Below are 16605 nucleotides of genomic sequence, written 5' to 3' on the forward strand. Positions count from 1 at the left end.
TCATCCTCATAGGCTCCTCGAAATGAAAATAAGATTTCTAAAGTGCTCTACTGCCCTAAGGTGTATAGGCGCTAAACTCAACGTAAAAGGCAGCCACAAAGACACACAGATAGAGATGCTCTGGTTTAAAAAGACCCGTTTTAAGGGCTTTCCTGAAAGCAAACGGTTGGAGCCTCTTTCCTGAGGTCAAAAGAGTTCCTCAGTCTGGTGGTACAGGTCACAAATCTCCTCCCACCCCAAGAAGATTTTTTTGAATTAAGGGACTAGTAGGTTGAAGGTCGCGGCAGAGCAGAGCGATCTAAGTGGGCTATACCAGTAAAAGCTTTGTCTGAGATTTTCGGGCCTGTGCCGTGAAGAGCCTTGAAGGTGATACAGAAAAGCCTTGAAGGTGATACAGATGCCTGGAAGGCGATACAGAGAGCCTCGAAGGCGATACGGAGAGCCGCTACAGAGAGTCTCGAAGGCGAGACGGAGAGCCTCAATGGCGAGACGGAGAGCCTCAATGGCGAGACGGAGAGCCTCAATGGCGAGACGGAGAGCCTCAATGGCGAGACGGAGAGCCACGAAGGCGAGACAGAGAGCCACGAAGGCGAGACAGAGAGCCACGAAGGCGAGACAGAGAGCCCCAAGGCGAGACAGAGAGCCACAAAGGCGAGACAGAGAGCCACAAAGGCGAGACAGAGAGCCACAAAGGCGAGACGGAGAGCCTCGAAGGAGAGACAGAGAGCCACAAAGGCGAGACAGAGAGCCACAAAGGCGAGACAGAGAGCCACAAAGGCGAGACAGAGAGCCACAAAGGCGAGACAGAGAGCCACAAAGGCGAGACAGAGAGCCACAAAGGCGAGACAGAGAGCCACAAAGGCGAGACAGAGAGCCACGAAGGCGAGACAGAGAGCCACAAAGGCGAGACAGAGAGCCACAAAGGCGAGACAGAGAGCCACAAAGGCGAGACAGAGAGCCACGAAGGCGAGACAGAGAGCCACGAAGGCGAGACAGAGAGCCACTAAGGCGAGACAGAGAGCCACTAAGGCGAGACAGAGAGCCACTAAGGCGAGACAGAGAGCCACTAAGGCGGGATAGAGAGCCACTAAGGCGGGATAGAGAGCCACTAAGGCGGGACAGAGAGCCACGAAGGTGGGACAGAGAGCCACGAAGGTGGGACAGAGAGCCACTAAGGCGAGACAGAGAGCCACTAAGGCGAGACAGAGAGCCACTAAGGCGAGACAGAGAGCCACTAAGGCGAGACAGAGAGCCACTAAGGCGAGACAGAGAGCCACTAAGGCGAGACAGAGAGCCACTAAGGCGAGACAGAGAGCCACTAAGGCGAGACAGAGAGCCACTAAGGCGAGACAGAGAGCCACTAAGGCGAGACAGAGAGCCACTAAGGCAAGACAGAGAGCCACTAAGGCGAGACAGAGAGCCACGAAGGTGGGACAGAGAGCCACGAAGGCGAGACAGAGAGCCACGAAGGCGAGACAGAGTCACTGTTAGAATTGGGGGTCTCTGGTTGTCGCAGGTATGTACTTGCGACAAACAGGGACCCTCCCCTCTAAGTCAGGGCAAAGGATTACTCTCAGGAAATAACCCCTGCTCACCCTCTAGGTAGTGTGGCGCAAGCAGTCAAGGCTAATCTCAGGAGTACATATGGTTAAGCATTTGCAATGTCCCACAATAATCACCAACTCACCACACAGAGACACAAGACTGTATTTATAAAAATATACTCTTTATATAGAAGTGTTCAAGCAGGCTTCAAATACAGTCTTTATACTTTAGGAAGGGTTCCAGTTACTTTCAGTAGGCCACAGTTCCTAAAATGCAATGTTTTGGTTCTTTTTAGGCAGTTCTCTTAGGTTTGTGCGCTTCGTAGCACGCTTGTACGCTTCGTACCGCTTTAAGGAAGGTGCCCCCCTAATCCTCACGCTTCTCGCGTGAACCGGCGTACGGCGCAATCAATGTAAAGGGGAGGCACGAGGTGTACCAGCAGCCGTACTAAAAGCGCACTGTTCTCAGCGCACGGTTCTTCCCAAAATCCAGTGTACGAGGCGTACAGTTCACTAGCAAGATCAGAGTAGAAGGGAAGAGTGGTACGCAGCCCACAGTTCGTTCAAGGTGGTGCGCAGCGTACAGATCTCTCCCACACCAGCCTACGTGACGCACAGTGATACGTACCTTTGTTCTTGGTGTCAGGTTCGGGGCGGACGGCTCTCTGCTGAGGTCCGACGTTGCGGTGCCGTCCTGGAGGGCGGGGTGGCACGGAGGCCACGGGGTCACTTCTCCGTTGGTTGGCGGTGCTTCGTGGGACACAGGCTCACGAGTGCAGAGTCCTGGGGTCCTGAAGGTAGGTCGGGGCTGACAGCGAGTCTCAGTGCGGCCGGGTGCACTTTGGCAGGCTCACGGCAGGGAAGCGAAGCAGGCAGACGTCCTTCCTTGTGAGCCACAGCGTCGCGGTACTCGGACCGGACAGGCAGATACGGTGTGCAGGCCAGACGGGGCTGAGCGTTACTTTGCGGCTGCAGCTTTTGGGCCAGGTGACAGGTCACTTTGCTTGGCGGGACCAGGGATGCGTAGCTTCCTCAGAGGGCGCGTTTACACAGCACACTCAGCTTCTCTTCGTGGGCACTGCAGGACAGGCAACACCATTAGCAGTTTCTCCTTCAGGGAGGGGGGTAGCGCCCAATGTTCCTGGGGTGCAGTTCAGGGGGCAGGCTCACACGCAAGCCCTTGGAGATTGTTCACAGCAGAGGCACAAGTTGAAATTAAAAGTCTTTCTCAGTCTTCTCTCCTTCATGCAGCAAGGCACCCACCACAGGCAAGTCTCTCAGGATTAGAGACAGTACTCCTCCATGCAGCTTTCCCAGGTCCTTCTCTTCAGGCAGAGTTTCTTCTTGGCGTAAACAGGATCTGATTTCTTAGGAGCAGGGCTCCTACTTTTATAGGACATTTCTTTTGTTCTCGCTGGCCAGGGGGGCCTTTGCCTAATCCAGTTAGTCTCTGAGCACTTTGTTTTGCAGGCTCTGGTTTCTGGTTTCTCCTTTCAGGGTGCAAGGTAGGGACATCAGACGCTCCGCAGGAGGTGGAGCCAGCATTGTGATGACAAGTACAGCCAGGAGCACTCTGTTGACAGTCTTCCCTCTTCCTGGACCGGGTGCAGGGCAGAGTCATCAGTTGCTCCCCAGGGGGCGGAGCCAGCATTGTGGTGGCAGAGCACCGCCCTATTCAGAGTCAAGGGGCACTCACTCCACCCATCCTGGTGTAATCTCTCAATTCACCACCTGTCAGCCCCAGCCCCAGCCCTGTCACTCACATATCCCAGACAGTCAGATACACATCCTAGCAGAGGCGGGCTGAAATGGTTAGGCAAGCAAAATGCTAACTTTCTAAAAGTAGCATTTGCAAACACAAGATATTAAAATAAACTTTACTGAAAGAAGTATTTTATTATTCTGAGTTCAGGCATACTAAACTTGACTTCCTACCATGTTCCCTGAGCCTGCTGGGATTATAGAGTGTAATAATTCCAGCAGCCCATTCTGGCCTATGAGAACAGGTAGCCTTACAATAGTGAAAAACAAAATTGGCTGTAATTCACTATTTAGGACATGCCACACACATCATGGCTTGTCCTACTTTATGCTTACAATGCACCCTGCCCTTGGGCCTACCATATGGGTGACTAATATGAAGTGAAGGGAAGGTTTAGGGACTGGCAAGTAGGTGTACTTGCGCAGTTAGCATGACAGTACCAGACTGCATGCAGGTTCTGCAGTGGTAGACCCTAGACATATTTTAAAAGGCTGCTTCTGTGGGTGGCGCAACCAGCGCTGCAGGCCCACTAGCAGTATTGGTATTTACAAGCCCTGGCACTCCTGGTGCACTTTACTGGGGACTGACAGTAAATCCAATGAGCCAATCATGGACACCAATCACATATAGCAATTTACAGTAGGGAGAGCATATGCACTTTAGCACTGGTCAGCAGTGGTAAAGTGCCCAGAGTCATTAAACCAACAAAAACAGGTCAGAGAGAATATTGGAGGAAGGCAAAAAGTTCAGGGATGACCCTGCCAAGAGGGCCAAGTCCAACAGCCACGAAGGCGAGACAGAGAGCCACGAAGGCGAGACAGAGAGCCACAAAGGCGAGACGGAGAGCCTCGAAGGAAAGACGGAGAGCCTCGAAGCCGATATGGATAGTCAGGAAGGCGATTCTGAGAGCCTTGAAGGCGATACAGAGATCCTTCAAGGAGATACTGAGAGCCTTGAAGTCAATGAACTTCTTAAGCGGAAACCAATAGAGGTGAGTCTGTGAGGAGGACAGCTGCTTGTGTTTGAGAATGCCAAAAAGCAGGCGAGCAGCAACATTTTGTAGAATCTGTATTTTGTTATGGCATCTTTCTGAATGTTTGTAAAAAGATGTTACAGTCGTCAATTTTTGAAAGAATTGGAGCCAAGATCATAGTTTTCTGTAAGTTTTTCGGAATAAAGGGAAGATTTTTCTGAGAAGCTTCATGATATGAAAGGAAGCTGAAGCGATGGAGTTAATGTGGCCCTCAAAAGATAATTTACTGTCAAAGACAATCCCTAAATTCTTGACCTTGGCAGCTGGGGTGGGAAGCAATCCAAGCTCCTGTGGCCACCAACTTGGGGACTAGAAATATGCTTTGCTGCCAAACAGCAAAACCTCAGTTTTACTAAAGTTAAGCTTCCGACAGTTGTGGGACATCCATCTACTGACCTGGAGCATGCAATCCTGGAAGCAAGTGGCGGTGTCTTCTGAAGCACTGGCTACGGACACCACAATATGGGGCCATCAGAGTAGGACACCATCGAAAATCCAAACTACCCGATCAAATTGCTCAATGGTGTCACATAGATATTAAAGAGGGTTCGGCTCAACGATGAGCCCTGAGGGACAAAGGGCAGAGTAGAAGGGGGTGAGTTGTATTAGCCAAGAGCAAAAAACTGCTCTCGATCTACAAGAAAGGATCTGGGAAGTTCTCTCCTCCCGATTCCAATGGAGGCAAGACGATCTAGGAGAATACCATGGTTGACTGTATTGTATACTGTTGAGAGATGTAATAAAATCAAGGCAGCATTACCTCCTGCATCAACAGTCAGTGTGATTTGTTCGGATGCGGTGATCAAGGCCAGCTCGATGGTGTGGTGCCTTCTGAAGTCGAACAGGGTGGGGTCTTGGAGGCCATGGGTATCAAAGAAAGTTGTTAATCCAGAGTTAATGTGTTTTTCAATGATTTATGAAAGAACAGAAGACTCTAAATACAGCAAAAGTTGTTTGGGACAGTGGTATCGAGATTGGGCTTTTTAAGGAGAGGAAGGATGGAGGTTTCCTCTCGCTTCCACTTTGTGGGGAAATAAGCTGTGCTGAACATCTGGTTAAAGATGTCTGTAAGATGCACAGAGACTGTCTCGGGCACTAGATGCAAGATTTTAGGAGGGCATGGATCAAAGGTTGAACCAGAGACAGAAGAACCTGTGTCACCCTACTGATTGGCCAAGTTGAATGCTGGAGAAAGTCCCTGATTAGCAGAAAAGATGTTGTAAATTGCATTCACTCTGTCTTGAAAGAAGGAAGTGAGTTACAGAAAATTCGATTAGTCCCCAAATTTTTGTTTTCTGGAAAAAGAGCATGTCTTTATAGATTGATAAGGAGCACCTATAATTTTCTTTGTGAGCTTCCATTTCACTTTCAGCCTACAACAAGTATGTTTCTGAAGTCTTTCGTTGAAACAAGGTGCGGAGGGGGTGGCTCTAAGGATTCTTTGACTCTTGAGAGGGGCTAGCTGATCTAAAATGGAGTAAATCCAGTGGTGGTAGTTGTTGACTGCCAAGTCCAAATTGTGAGAGACTACAGGTGGAGTCAGGGCAAGGATGGTGTTAAATGAATCAATCTTAATTTTATGCCATGGGTGATCAGACTTGGTGGAGAGAGGACGAGCGGCTATGGGGTTGTTCACTGCAGAATTAAGGTTGAACGTAACCGCAAGATGATCTGACCAGACCAAAGGGGGAGACGCTGAAATTTGTGGAACAGGGTTAGCCGAGAAACTGCCATCAAGCAGGTGACCTGCAGAGTGGATAGCTCCCTTCACAAGTTATTCTAAGCCCATGATGTCCATCATATCAATAAATTGGGCAGATTTGTTTTTAGTAACATTTTCAAAATGAAGATCAAAATCAAAGAGTACGGTGAAATCAGAGGAATCAACTTTAGTTTCCAACAGTTAGTTAATGCTGTGGGTTGAAGCTGCACTAGTGTTTCCCTGGATTAGAGACTAGAAGGCGTGTGTTAGGAAGCGAAACCGGAAGGAATGCTAACTCCAAGCGTGGTCCAAAAGTGGATGGTCGTTGACAGGCTTGTGTTGGCGCGCCTTTTGGAGTGCTCCTGCTGCGCGTCTGCATCAGCATTTTCAGCAGCACGGAAGTGTGTAGCTAAAGTGCTAACTACTCAGCAAAGCGGAAGTGAGAATAAAAAATCAATAATGCGTTCTACACAACAAATGGGAAAGCCAGAAGTGGAACAGAAAGCAAAGATGGTGCCGGTTTAAAACAACAAAACAGTAAATTAAAGCTCAACTAATGCAATGCGAAAAAAATCAAGATAAAACACAATTGAATATAGCTGCTCAATTAATCAAGCCCCCGGCTTGCAGATCACGCCACCACGACCTACCTTTATCACAACATGGGGGAAGGAAAAAAGAGCAGCCACGTATACCCAAACTAAAATGGATAACTTCCCCACTGCTCCTGCAGCTGGTGCTGGGCATCAAGGAGTCTCTCCCTCTTGCGCCCCCTTAGACTAAGCGTTCAATGGAACCCACTGACCTCAACACTATACTACAAGCTATCCCCGTGTCTCGAGACACAGTTGAAACGAAGATAATAAAGTAGAAAGTGAACGTATTATTACTCTGCCAGGATCTCCGGAATATCACAGCGTCACTGAAACGGAGGACAGAATCTCAACTGTGGAAGGCGTCACCTCTCCCAAGAATAAGGTAACAAAGTTCCTTTCCCTCACTACAACATTTGAAAGGCATGCCGAAGTTGCAGAACACACATCTAGGCACAACTATATACGTCTATTGGCCTCCCGGAGGGATAGGAGTCCTCCAAACATGTTCCCTTCCTGCACACTTGGCTTCTGTCGTGGCTTCGGAGGACACCTTCTCGGAATGGTTTGTAATCAAAAGTGCACACAGCTCAATGGCGCAACTTCCTCCACCAGGCCCGCCCCATGGCCACTAATTGCCTGCATCCTCAATTAAGGAAACAGGGTAGCTATCCTTTGAGAGCACTGCGAGAGCAAGGAACTAACATTTCAATCATCCAGAATAATGATTGAATGGAAAATGGGGAAGTAATGGATTGCAAAACTAGAGGAACCCATTACATGGGTTTGCCCCCTAAACATGAGCTGATGTGGTGGAAATGGTTGGATTATTATGCTCGGAACTCACCCTGATTTGAGGTTTAAATGTGTAATCCCATGCAGGACTGGAATGGTGATCACAAATGTTTTGGAAAGCAAGTTTGTTTGTAATTTAAAAACTAATAAAATTAGTTATCCCTCACAAAAATATTCTGAAAAGTCTTTTAGAACCTAAGAGGCAATTAATACCTCCAGGCCAGGCCACCACGGGGTTCATGCACAATCGCGCACCCCCCTACCTGCAGAGGCTGGGAGACAATCTGCCTTCACTGGTTGTTTCGGTTGGCTGGACTCATCACACAGATACAACTGTTTGTGAGAGCTGAAAGTAGAATTTATTGTTCTAAAAATAGACATGCAACTGTTGATCTTTGAAACTCAGAATAGGCTCTTTTGTTTACTAATGTGCTAGAACTATTATAGCAGTTAGAAGCAGTAAATGAGGGTGCCTGCGCTTTCCAATACATAGCAGTAATGTTGGAGTACTATTTGCTCTTTACCCTCCTCAAAACGTTATCACTCCCTTCATGATCATCTTCATTGTGGTTACAATTCACGTTGTGTGCACCAGATTGGAGTTTTAGTTTGAAATAAATATTTTGAAAGGTTTATTCAGTTGTCTTGTGATTCAGAGTGTGTGATTTATTTTGATGTTTTACTAACCGTCCATGCCATGTCTCATGGGACAATCATGTCTCAAGGGACTGATTGTTACTTGAAAAACACCGTATTCAAATATTGCCGGTTGGGTTGTGTATGGCTTGCAGGCTAACTCTTGGTACATCGACGGAGTCCTTGGTGCCAGGGTATCTAGAAAACAGAATTCAGCAGCTCGAGAAAAGGTATGAGTGGAGCTGGCCGCTGGAGGAGGTCTTTCAGGCAGAGCTGTGTCCAGGCGCTCTGGGTCAGAGGATAACACTGCAGATGGAGGAGTGGGTAGAGCAGACCTTTCTCTGGACCGTGGTCAGGGTCAATCCCTCCATGCTTAGTCTTTTTCTTGTATTTCTTCCATTTCTCCTTGGAGAATTTAGAGGAAAGAGATGAGCGAGGTTGGGAGGGAGACCTCAATCTGGACTACTAGTCACCTCAGAGTGCAATCTTCAGCATGGGCCGTGCAAGACTGGATTATGAAGCCTTGGGCGTAGCATTCGTTCATGCCCTTGGGGTGCATGCTGCGGCACAGCTCGCACGACCTTGAGTCGTTCCTCGACATAACCACCGCCACTAGAGCTGGTGGGAGTAAGTGATGGACATTTGCTGTCACAACTGGGACAGGGCTTAAAAACCGACTCTCTGGAAGGTGATATTCTCTGAGCACTGCAATGAAAAGTTTTGCAAGAGAGAAAATCAGTGACTTGACAAAAAAAAAACGGGACCCAACATTGGTGCCTTCAGTGATGTCACTATGGCATTCTTTCGGGTGCTGGAGTCAGCGCCCCCTACGCATGTAGAAGAGCTTTAAAAAAGTTTCCGAACCCCCCCCTTGTGCCTGAAATTAATCACCAGGTGAAGAATCTACAGGAGTCCTAAACATTAGTACTGATCCTCAGACGTGTGAGGACCAAGGTGTTGTTTATTTTAATAAAAAGAAACAAAATTCAGAAAATGGGCCTTATTTAGGACACAATAACTGTTATGCTATATATTCTGACCAGCACAAGGAAGTGGATGTAGCCTAACAACTAGAGCGGTCGACCTCGAAGCTGTGAAACTGGGTTTGAGTCGATAAGGACGCTCAAGATCCTATGATTCTGGGCAAATCACTTACTCTCCCCTTGCCTAACAAAATGCATGTGTCCGTCTGTAACGCAACTGGGGCTCATGTTAAGCGCTCTGATACTTGTAGGTTTGCGCGATAAAAAAACTTTTAAAAAAAGGTTAAGACTCTTCTAGTGATTTTCACCATCAATGAAGATCCAATGATGCAAAAATACCATACCACAGCTCTTTGTTGATAAAAATTGCAAGGTCATCGTTCTGAAACTGAACTCAATTTAAGTGAAGCAAGGGAACGGCTAGACTACCGAGACTGCACGCTCCTAGTCTAACTTGCTGAAGAAGGTCAAGAGAGAAGCTCGCCTAGAAAGACAGAAAGCTCCTAGTGTAACTTGTTGAAGAAGGAAACTTCCATGAAGCCTTGGAAAGTCGTTGGTTCTTCAGCATGACCTTTCTGCAGTAGAAGTTCACACGTTTCAAAAAGTCCATACTGTAACAACACTTTAGTCAAGAGGGAAGATCAAAATGCAAAGCATAAGGACTGACCTTAAAGGGAGCTTTTGGGTCTGTGGAGCCAGTGCCTGGTGTCCAATCTGAAAATCTAGACACAGCCTGAGCTTAAACAATGTCTTTAGTGCTTATTGTCAAACTAGCAACTGATTTCAAGGCCTTGGGCATAGCATTGAATGAATCCCACTTGCAACCCTGGGCCTTCAACAGGCAATGAGAACCGCAGCAACGGCCAATGCAGCCATGGCGATGGCTCCTGCACTCAGTGAGTACCGGACAGGTCCTAGGGTATGCGGGATCTGCCACGAGAACCTCAGCAACGGCCAGTGTTGCCATGGTGATGGATCCTGCACCCAGTGAGTACCAGAGCGGTCCTAGGGTATGCAAGATCTGCCTTGACACCTCAGCAAAGGCCAGTGTTGCCATGGTGATGGGTCCTGCACCCAGTGAGTACCAGAGCGGTCCTAGGGTATGCAAGATCTGCCTCGAGAACCTCAGCAAAGGCCAGTGCTGCCATGGCGATGGCTCCTGCACTCAGCGAGTATCAAAGAAGTCCTAGGGTATGCAAGATCTGCCTCGAGAACCTCAGCAAAGGCTAGTGCTGCCATGGCGATGGCTCCTGCACTCAGCGAGTATCAAAGAAGTCCTAGGGTATGCAAGATCTGTCTCGAGAACCTCAGCAAAGGCCAGTGCTGCCATGGCGATGGCTCCTGCACTCAGTCAGTACAAGAGATGTCCTATGTGAGATCTGCCTTGAGAACCTTAGCAACGGCTAGTGCTGCCAAGGCGATGGCTACTGCACTCCGTGAGTTTTAGACAAGTCCTAGGGTATGTGAGATCTGCCTTGACAACCTCAGCAATGACCAGTGCTGCCATGGTGATCGCTCCTGCACTTACGAAGTACAAGCGAGGTCCTAGGGTATGCGAGACCTGCCTCAAGCACCTCAGCAATGGCCAGTGGTGCCACGCTTCTGCACTCAGTGAGTACCAGACAGGTCCTAGTGTATGCGGGATCTGCCTCGAGGGCCTCAACGTTGAACGCCGACCGTCGACTGACTGTGGGATGTCGGTGATTGATGGTGATGACTCGACACTGATCGGCTACGAGGGCCTGGAGTCGATTGACAGAGCAACTGTGCCGGTGTGATGAGGTTCTCGACGGCGACCTACGAGCTGTCACCGTTTGCCTTCCTGACGCCGAACGAGACAGTATCGTTGTTGGTTTCGAAATCGATGTCAATCTTTCTCTCGACGTGGAACGTCAATGTCGTTTGGACACAGAACCCCGTGTCAATAGCGAACAGGTTGTCGCTGTACCTCCTCTCGGCGTCATTGTCTTTGACCTGGTCAGCCCCCCACAAGATGCTGAAGACAGAGCTCTGGTAGAGGAATGACCCTCTCCTCGCCCTGAAGACTATAGCTGCTGTTTTCTTCACTCTTCTGCTCCCTGAAGCCAGATTCTCTCTGTCACACACAGTACGCTTAGAGAAGGTTTTAGATGTAACACGTTTCAGGAACATGTGAAGCAGGAAGACAAATTATGCACACTCTGTGAGGATCAGTCTTGGCCTTCTTCCTACCATAGTCTGGACACTTATCAAAAAGAGATGGCATTTTTGAGTGAAAAACTACAAATTTTCTGTCAGAAAAAGACAAACACAAAGAGGAAGACCAAAGACATCGAGAGCAGTAGTTATTAACTAAATTCAGAAGTTATAGAGATGCACTAAATTGGTATAGCTCAATGCTCCAGGTTCCTGAAAGCAGGAGCTGGAAAAAAACCCTGCAGTAACTGCCACTGGCTGTGCATGATGGGATACTGGTGGTCTCCGGAATCTTAGAGGCGTAGTTTCTATTTTCAAAGACCTATAATGGCAGCCTATGGGGCTATTATGTCCTTTCCTTTCTTCTCTATCATGAAAAAAGGGGCTTTGTGAAGGAGATTATTCTGTGTGTTTAATACTACGAAAATCTTCTCAAAATGTAGTATACTTGCGACCTCTTTTCAATTCTAGATGAAGATGCGGCCAGTATTACCTATGTATTTAGGCTGCATTATTGGTTTTCTATCTCTTAAGTGTCTTTGCAGGGCTTCCTGAAGAAATGCAAAAAATATCCGCTTAAGTAGATGTATCTAAGGAAGTGCTCCGAGGTCCCCACGCACGTGGGCGGGACTATTCAAGTGCTTATGACTATACTTGGAAATCCCCTACACGAGAACAGCCAGTGCTGCCATGGTGATGGCTCTTGCACTCAGTGAGTACCAGGCTGGTCCTAAGGTATGTGAGATCTGCCTGGAGAACCTCCGCAAATGCCAGTGCGGCCATGGCAATGGCTCCTGCACTCCATAAGTACTAGAGAGGTCATAGGGTATGCAGAATCTGCCACGAAAACTTCAGCAATGGCCAGTGCTCCCATGGTGATGGTACTTGCACTCTGTGAGTACCAGAGGCTATGCAAGATCTGCCTCAAGGACCTTCTGCCAGGCCAGATCCTACATTCTGAAATGGTGACCAAAACCCAGAGGCATACACCAATTTAGCCTAACACCTACCACCTAAATAACATTTATTGACAAATGGGACAGCCTCCTTTTATTATTGTCTGGTATATGAAAATGGTCCATAGTCTTATTTCGTGGACATGCCTGTCAAACAATGGTGACACAAGAACTTGAAAAGGATGCTACATTACTAACATAAGAAGGCGCTTGCAAGGCAAAGGGTCCGCAAAATATTTCAAACGCAGCAATCAGGCTTAAAAATAACATTTACACATTTTTAAAACCTAAATAGGAGTACTGTAGCATTTAGAAATCCTTGCTCCGTAGAGAAAAAAACAAACTGGAACTGATGCATTAAAGTAGTGACTGTGGAGAAACCAGATTAAACTTATGTTTATGGTTCCTTCACAGTGGGCAGGTCTTTTTTCAGACAGTGGCCCTTATATAGGCTTACCAACTGCTCAAAGAGCCAAAGGCAAGTGATACAAATGGAACAGGAGGGAATATCCCCACAATTGATGCAAGCGAGGTGTACATCAATAATATCCACCCTCAAAATTCTGGATAAGCCAAGCATTATATTACATGTTGGCGACTATGGACATCTGGGGGAACGACTTAAAGATTTATTCACCGTGTTATCAACAGTGACACAGGTAAAATGTCTCTTGGACACACTAGAGGTTGAATTTGTGTTCGTCAAAAAATACTAGGTAGAGCATCAGCTTGTTGAATCCAATATCACATAAAAGAAAAGCAGAAAGGGGAGTCACATCAAGGAGGAATCCCCGTTATGTTAGTAAGGTATATAGAGCGTGCCAATACCCAGAGGTGTCTTGGCGCTAGAGTTTCAGTAAGCCCAGCTGATGCGTCTAGTTCTGAAATGGCAAGGTATTTAACCCCTTTCTGATGATGGTGAGGAAGCTTGCACTTCTGAGCTTCTTTGGGGGGCATGTTTCAGAGTTTTTGCGGTGCCACATGAGAAGCTTTGGCCGCCCCAATTTGAGCACCGTATTCTCTGAACTTTCATAAGTCTAGCACCTGTGGAACGTAGCTGTCTGGGCGGTTCGTACTAGGCAAAGAGATTCCTGAGAAATAGTGGTCCTGTATTGCTCAGTGCCTCGTATGCTGGACATAATGACTTGAATTTAATTTGTTGTGCCACCAGTAGCCAGTGGAGTTTACGAATTTCCTTGGCTACGGATTCATGCTTTGGGATGTTCAGCAGAAGTCTTGCAAGTGCATTTTGGACTGTCTGAAGCTTTTTTTGATTTTGCTTCTGCATGCTCAGGCACAGCCCATTACTGTTATCTAGTTTTGACGGAATTAGTGTAGTTACAACCGTCTTTCTAGAATCAGTGGGGATGTTAACATTATAATGGACCAGTCAATAGTCATACTTTCACCAAAACCCTCAACTATTCTGGATGAAAGCACTAGATGGATAGAGTAGGAATTTATAATGTATTTAACCTTCGAAAGCACACATCTCATCTAAACTCATGGGCCTGCCCAATGGTGCCATCTTGACAATGTTAAAAATAAAAAATACATTAAAAAAAAGGTTTCATGATTTGCTCCCATGAGCCACATCTGTTTGCAGTCTGCACTTTGAGGGCTGCACGAAATGCTGGTTATGCAGCATTTGATTTTATAGCGCAATGAAGTAGAGGAGCAAACAAGGGCAAGGGAGAAAGCAGGCTGATGGCAGTGGCACTCTGTACTGAGACTCACCTTCACCATGAGCATGTACGCGACCATATTGTGCAGCAGTGTGGCCAAAAGTCTATCTTCATCGTCCTCCAGTCGTTTTCGATCATGATCCCCAAGTGAGAAATATCTGTAAGAGACAAGAACATATAAAGCATTACACAAGGAATGCATAAAGCTGGACACATACTGGATCTGATCTGCTCCAACTTGACAAATATCCAGATAGCTAATCCCATACCAGGCCTATGGTAAGATCATTTTCTCATCCCCTTTAAGATTGACATTCCTTATCCAGATAGGTCCTCACTGATTCCTAAGGCATCAGGGAGCAACTGGAGTCGTATCACCCTAGAAGCACTCCAGGAACATTTAAAAAACTCGCAGCCTATTCCTGCGTCAGATCTTGACAGGCGCATTGACAATCTGGATGTTTGGATTGGCCAGGCATTGGCCCCTCTGAAGCCTATTAAAACTTTCAGGGCAGTACCATCTGCTCCTTGGTACTCCGACGAGCTTCTTCAGAAAAGCAAAGCAAAGCTACTTACAAGATGGCCCTCAAGGAATACCGCAGATTGATTGTGGAGCATAAAAGGGACCATCTGGCCTCCAGAATTAAAGCCAGTCACAGCTCCAGGGAGATTTTCAGCATTGTTAGATCCTTTACGGACCCTCACGCGCTGACCCGGAGCCAGCCTGCTACCCAGTCTTTCTGTGACAAATTATCGGAATTTTTTGAGGAAAAAATCGAGAACATATATGCCTCCTTTCTCATTTCCAACAGTGCAGAACTGGAGGAAGAACCTATTACTCAGAATACACGGCCCCCTGCCCTTTTAGAATTTGCAGATATATCTGAAGCTGACTCCATTGCAGAATTACTTAATTGTAAATCCGGATCACCGAATGATCCCTGGCCGGCGAAGCAATATAAGAAATTGGCAGCTTTTCTTAACCCCTTCCTCAACCACATTTGGAACGACTCATTGCGAATGGGTAGGTTCCCTGCCAAATGGAAGCATGCCTCCTTGGTTCCCATCTTAAAAAAGCCCAAATCGGATCCGGACAACCCGAGTAATTACAGGCCAATATCTCTTCTGCCTGCTCCAGCTAAGATCCTGGAAAAATTGGCCCATTTCCAGCTTGCCAATTACATAGAATCCCATGGGCTTTTGCATGACTCTCAGCATAGCTTCCGGTCTGGCCACAGCACTGAGTCAGCCCTGAATGAAATGGCTGACTCGGTGAAATGGACGCTGGACCGTGGGTCGAGGGTGGTGTTAGTGCTGCTGGATCTTTCAGCAGCATTTGACACCGTCTCTCATAAGACTCTGCTGAGGAGACTGGGGGACTTGGGCATAGGCGGCACCGTGCTGAAATGGATCACTTCCTATCTATCTGACCGCACACAGCAGGTATACACTCCTCCTTATACTTCCCCCGCGAGACCACTTAAATGGGGAGTCCCTCAGGGCTCTTCCTTGAGCCCGCTCCTGTTTAATGTTTACTTTACTCCCCTGGCCGAAATGATTGCCCGGACTGGGATTAAAACTACTTCCTACGCTGATGACATTCAGCTACTCTTTACCTTTGATGAGCCCTCTGCCTCTGCATTTGACCCTTTGAAATCCCGCCTTAGGGATATTTCTAAATGGATGGATTCTAATTCCTTAAGAAATAATGCAGGAAAAATGGAGATCTTGTTTTTTAATACTCCGTCTCCTCTGGAATCCAGCCTTTGGTGTCCTGGAGATTTGAGTCAAGCCCCCATACCTAAAGACTCTGTCAGGAACCTGGGGGTCCGTTGGGATAACCATCTTACTTTCAATGCCCAGGTACAAACAGCAGCAGGATCCTGTTTTTCTAAGATCAAAACAATAAACAGGCTCATTAACTATCTGCCTACTGGCTGCCTTAAGACTGTGGTCCACGCATTGATAACCTCATCTCGATTACGCCAATGCGCTATACCTGGGCATTACGGCAGGCTTATGTAATAAACTCCAGACTGTACAAAACGCTGCTGCCCGTCTGGTGGAGAGAATTCCTCCCAGACAACATATTTCTCCTCATCTCCGCAGATTGCACTGGCTACCCATTGCTAAGAGATGCGTGTTTAAGGCCATGACACTGGCCTATAGAGCTTCTAAGGGTAAAGGACCAGCCCATTTGAAAAGCAGCTTACGTCCATATCAAAACGCCAGAACACTGCGCTCAAATTCCCAACTTCTTCTCGCAACCCCCAGATTTAAAAAGACTCGTTCAGGAGGGAAGACTTTTGAAGTTTGTGCTACTCAGCGCTGGAACAAGCTCCCGATTGCCCTCCATGCTTGTCAGACAGAATCCGCATTTCGAAAGTCCCTTAAGACCCATCTCTTTTGCTTATAACCCACTCTTTCCTTCTTGTAGCGTCCTCTGTTTCCAGATCTATTAGCGCCGGGACGCCCCGTTGGGGCAGCTGTGCGCTCTATAAAATACACAAATAAATAAATAAATGTAGCACGGGGAAGATATGTGGCAAGGGTGGCTTAGAGTCTACAACGTCTACAGAGTAAGGTACAGCTCAAGACAAACTTCTAGATACAGATGTAGTAAAGCATAAATCAAGGAAGGTAGCACCAGTGAATATCTGTGACATAAGTGGCTCAGACAACGCCCACAGAGAAAGGCACAACTCAAGACAAACTACCAGACACAAATCTAGTAAAGCATA

The 16605-nt window shown here is 47.3% G+C and overlaps 1 protein-coding gene across 11 annotated transcripts in view; it reads right to left on the reverse strand.

Annotated features, from left to right (window-relative positions):
- The window catches only part of MADD (MAP kinase activating death domain), an 853817-nt gene that overhangs the window by 419289 nt on the left and 417923 nt on the right, over window positions 1-16605 (reverse strand). For all 11 annotated transcript variants that reach the window (XM_078684455.1, XM_078684462.1, XM_078684460.1 and 8 more), the window contains one exon: window positions 13917-14022. In XM_078684455.1, the coding sequence (XP_078540581.1) occupies window positions 13917-14022 (106 nt within the window). The remainder of the gene's footprint in view (window positions 1-13916; window positions 14023-16605) is intronic.

The sequence above is a fragment of the Lissotriton helveticus genome, chromosome 3_2 (assembly GCF_964261635.1).
Source record: "Lissotriton helveticus chromosome 3_2, aLisHel1.1, whole genome shotgun sequence".
Lineage (NCBI taxonomy): Eukaryota > Metazoa > Chordata > Amphibia > Caudata > Salamandridae > Lissotriton > Lissotriton helveticus.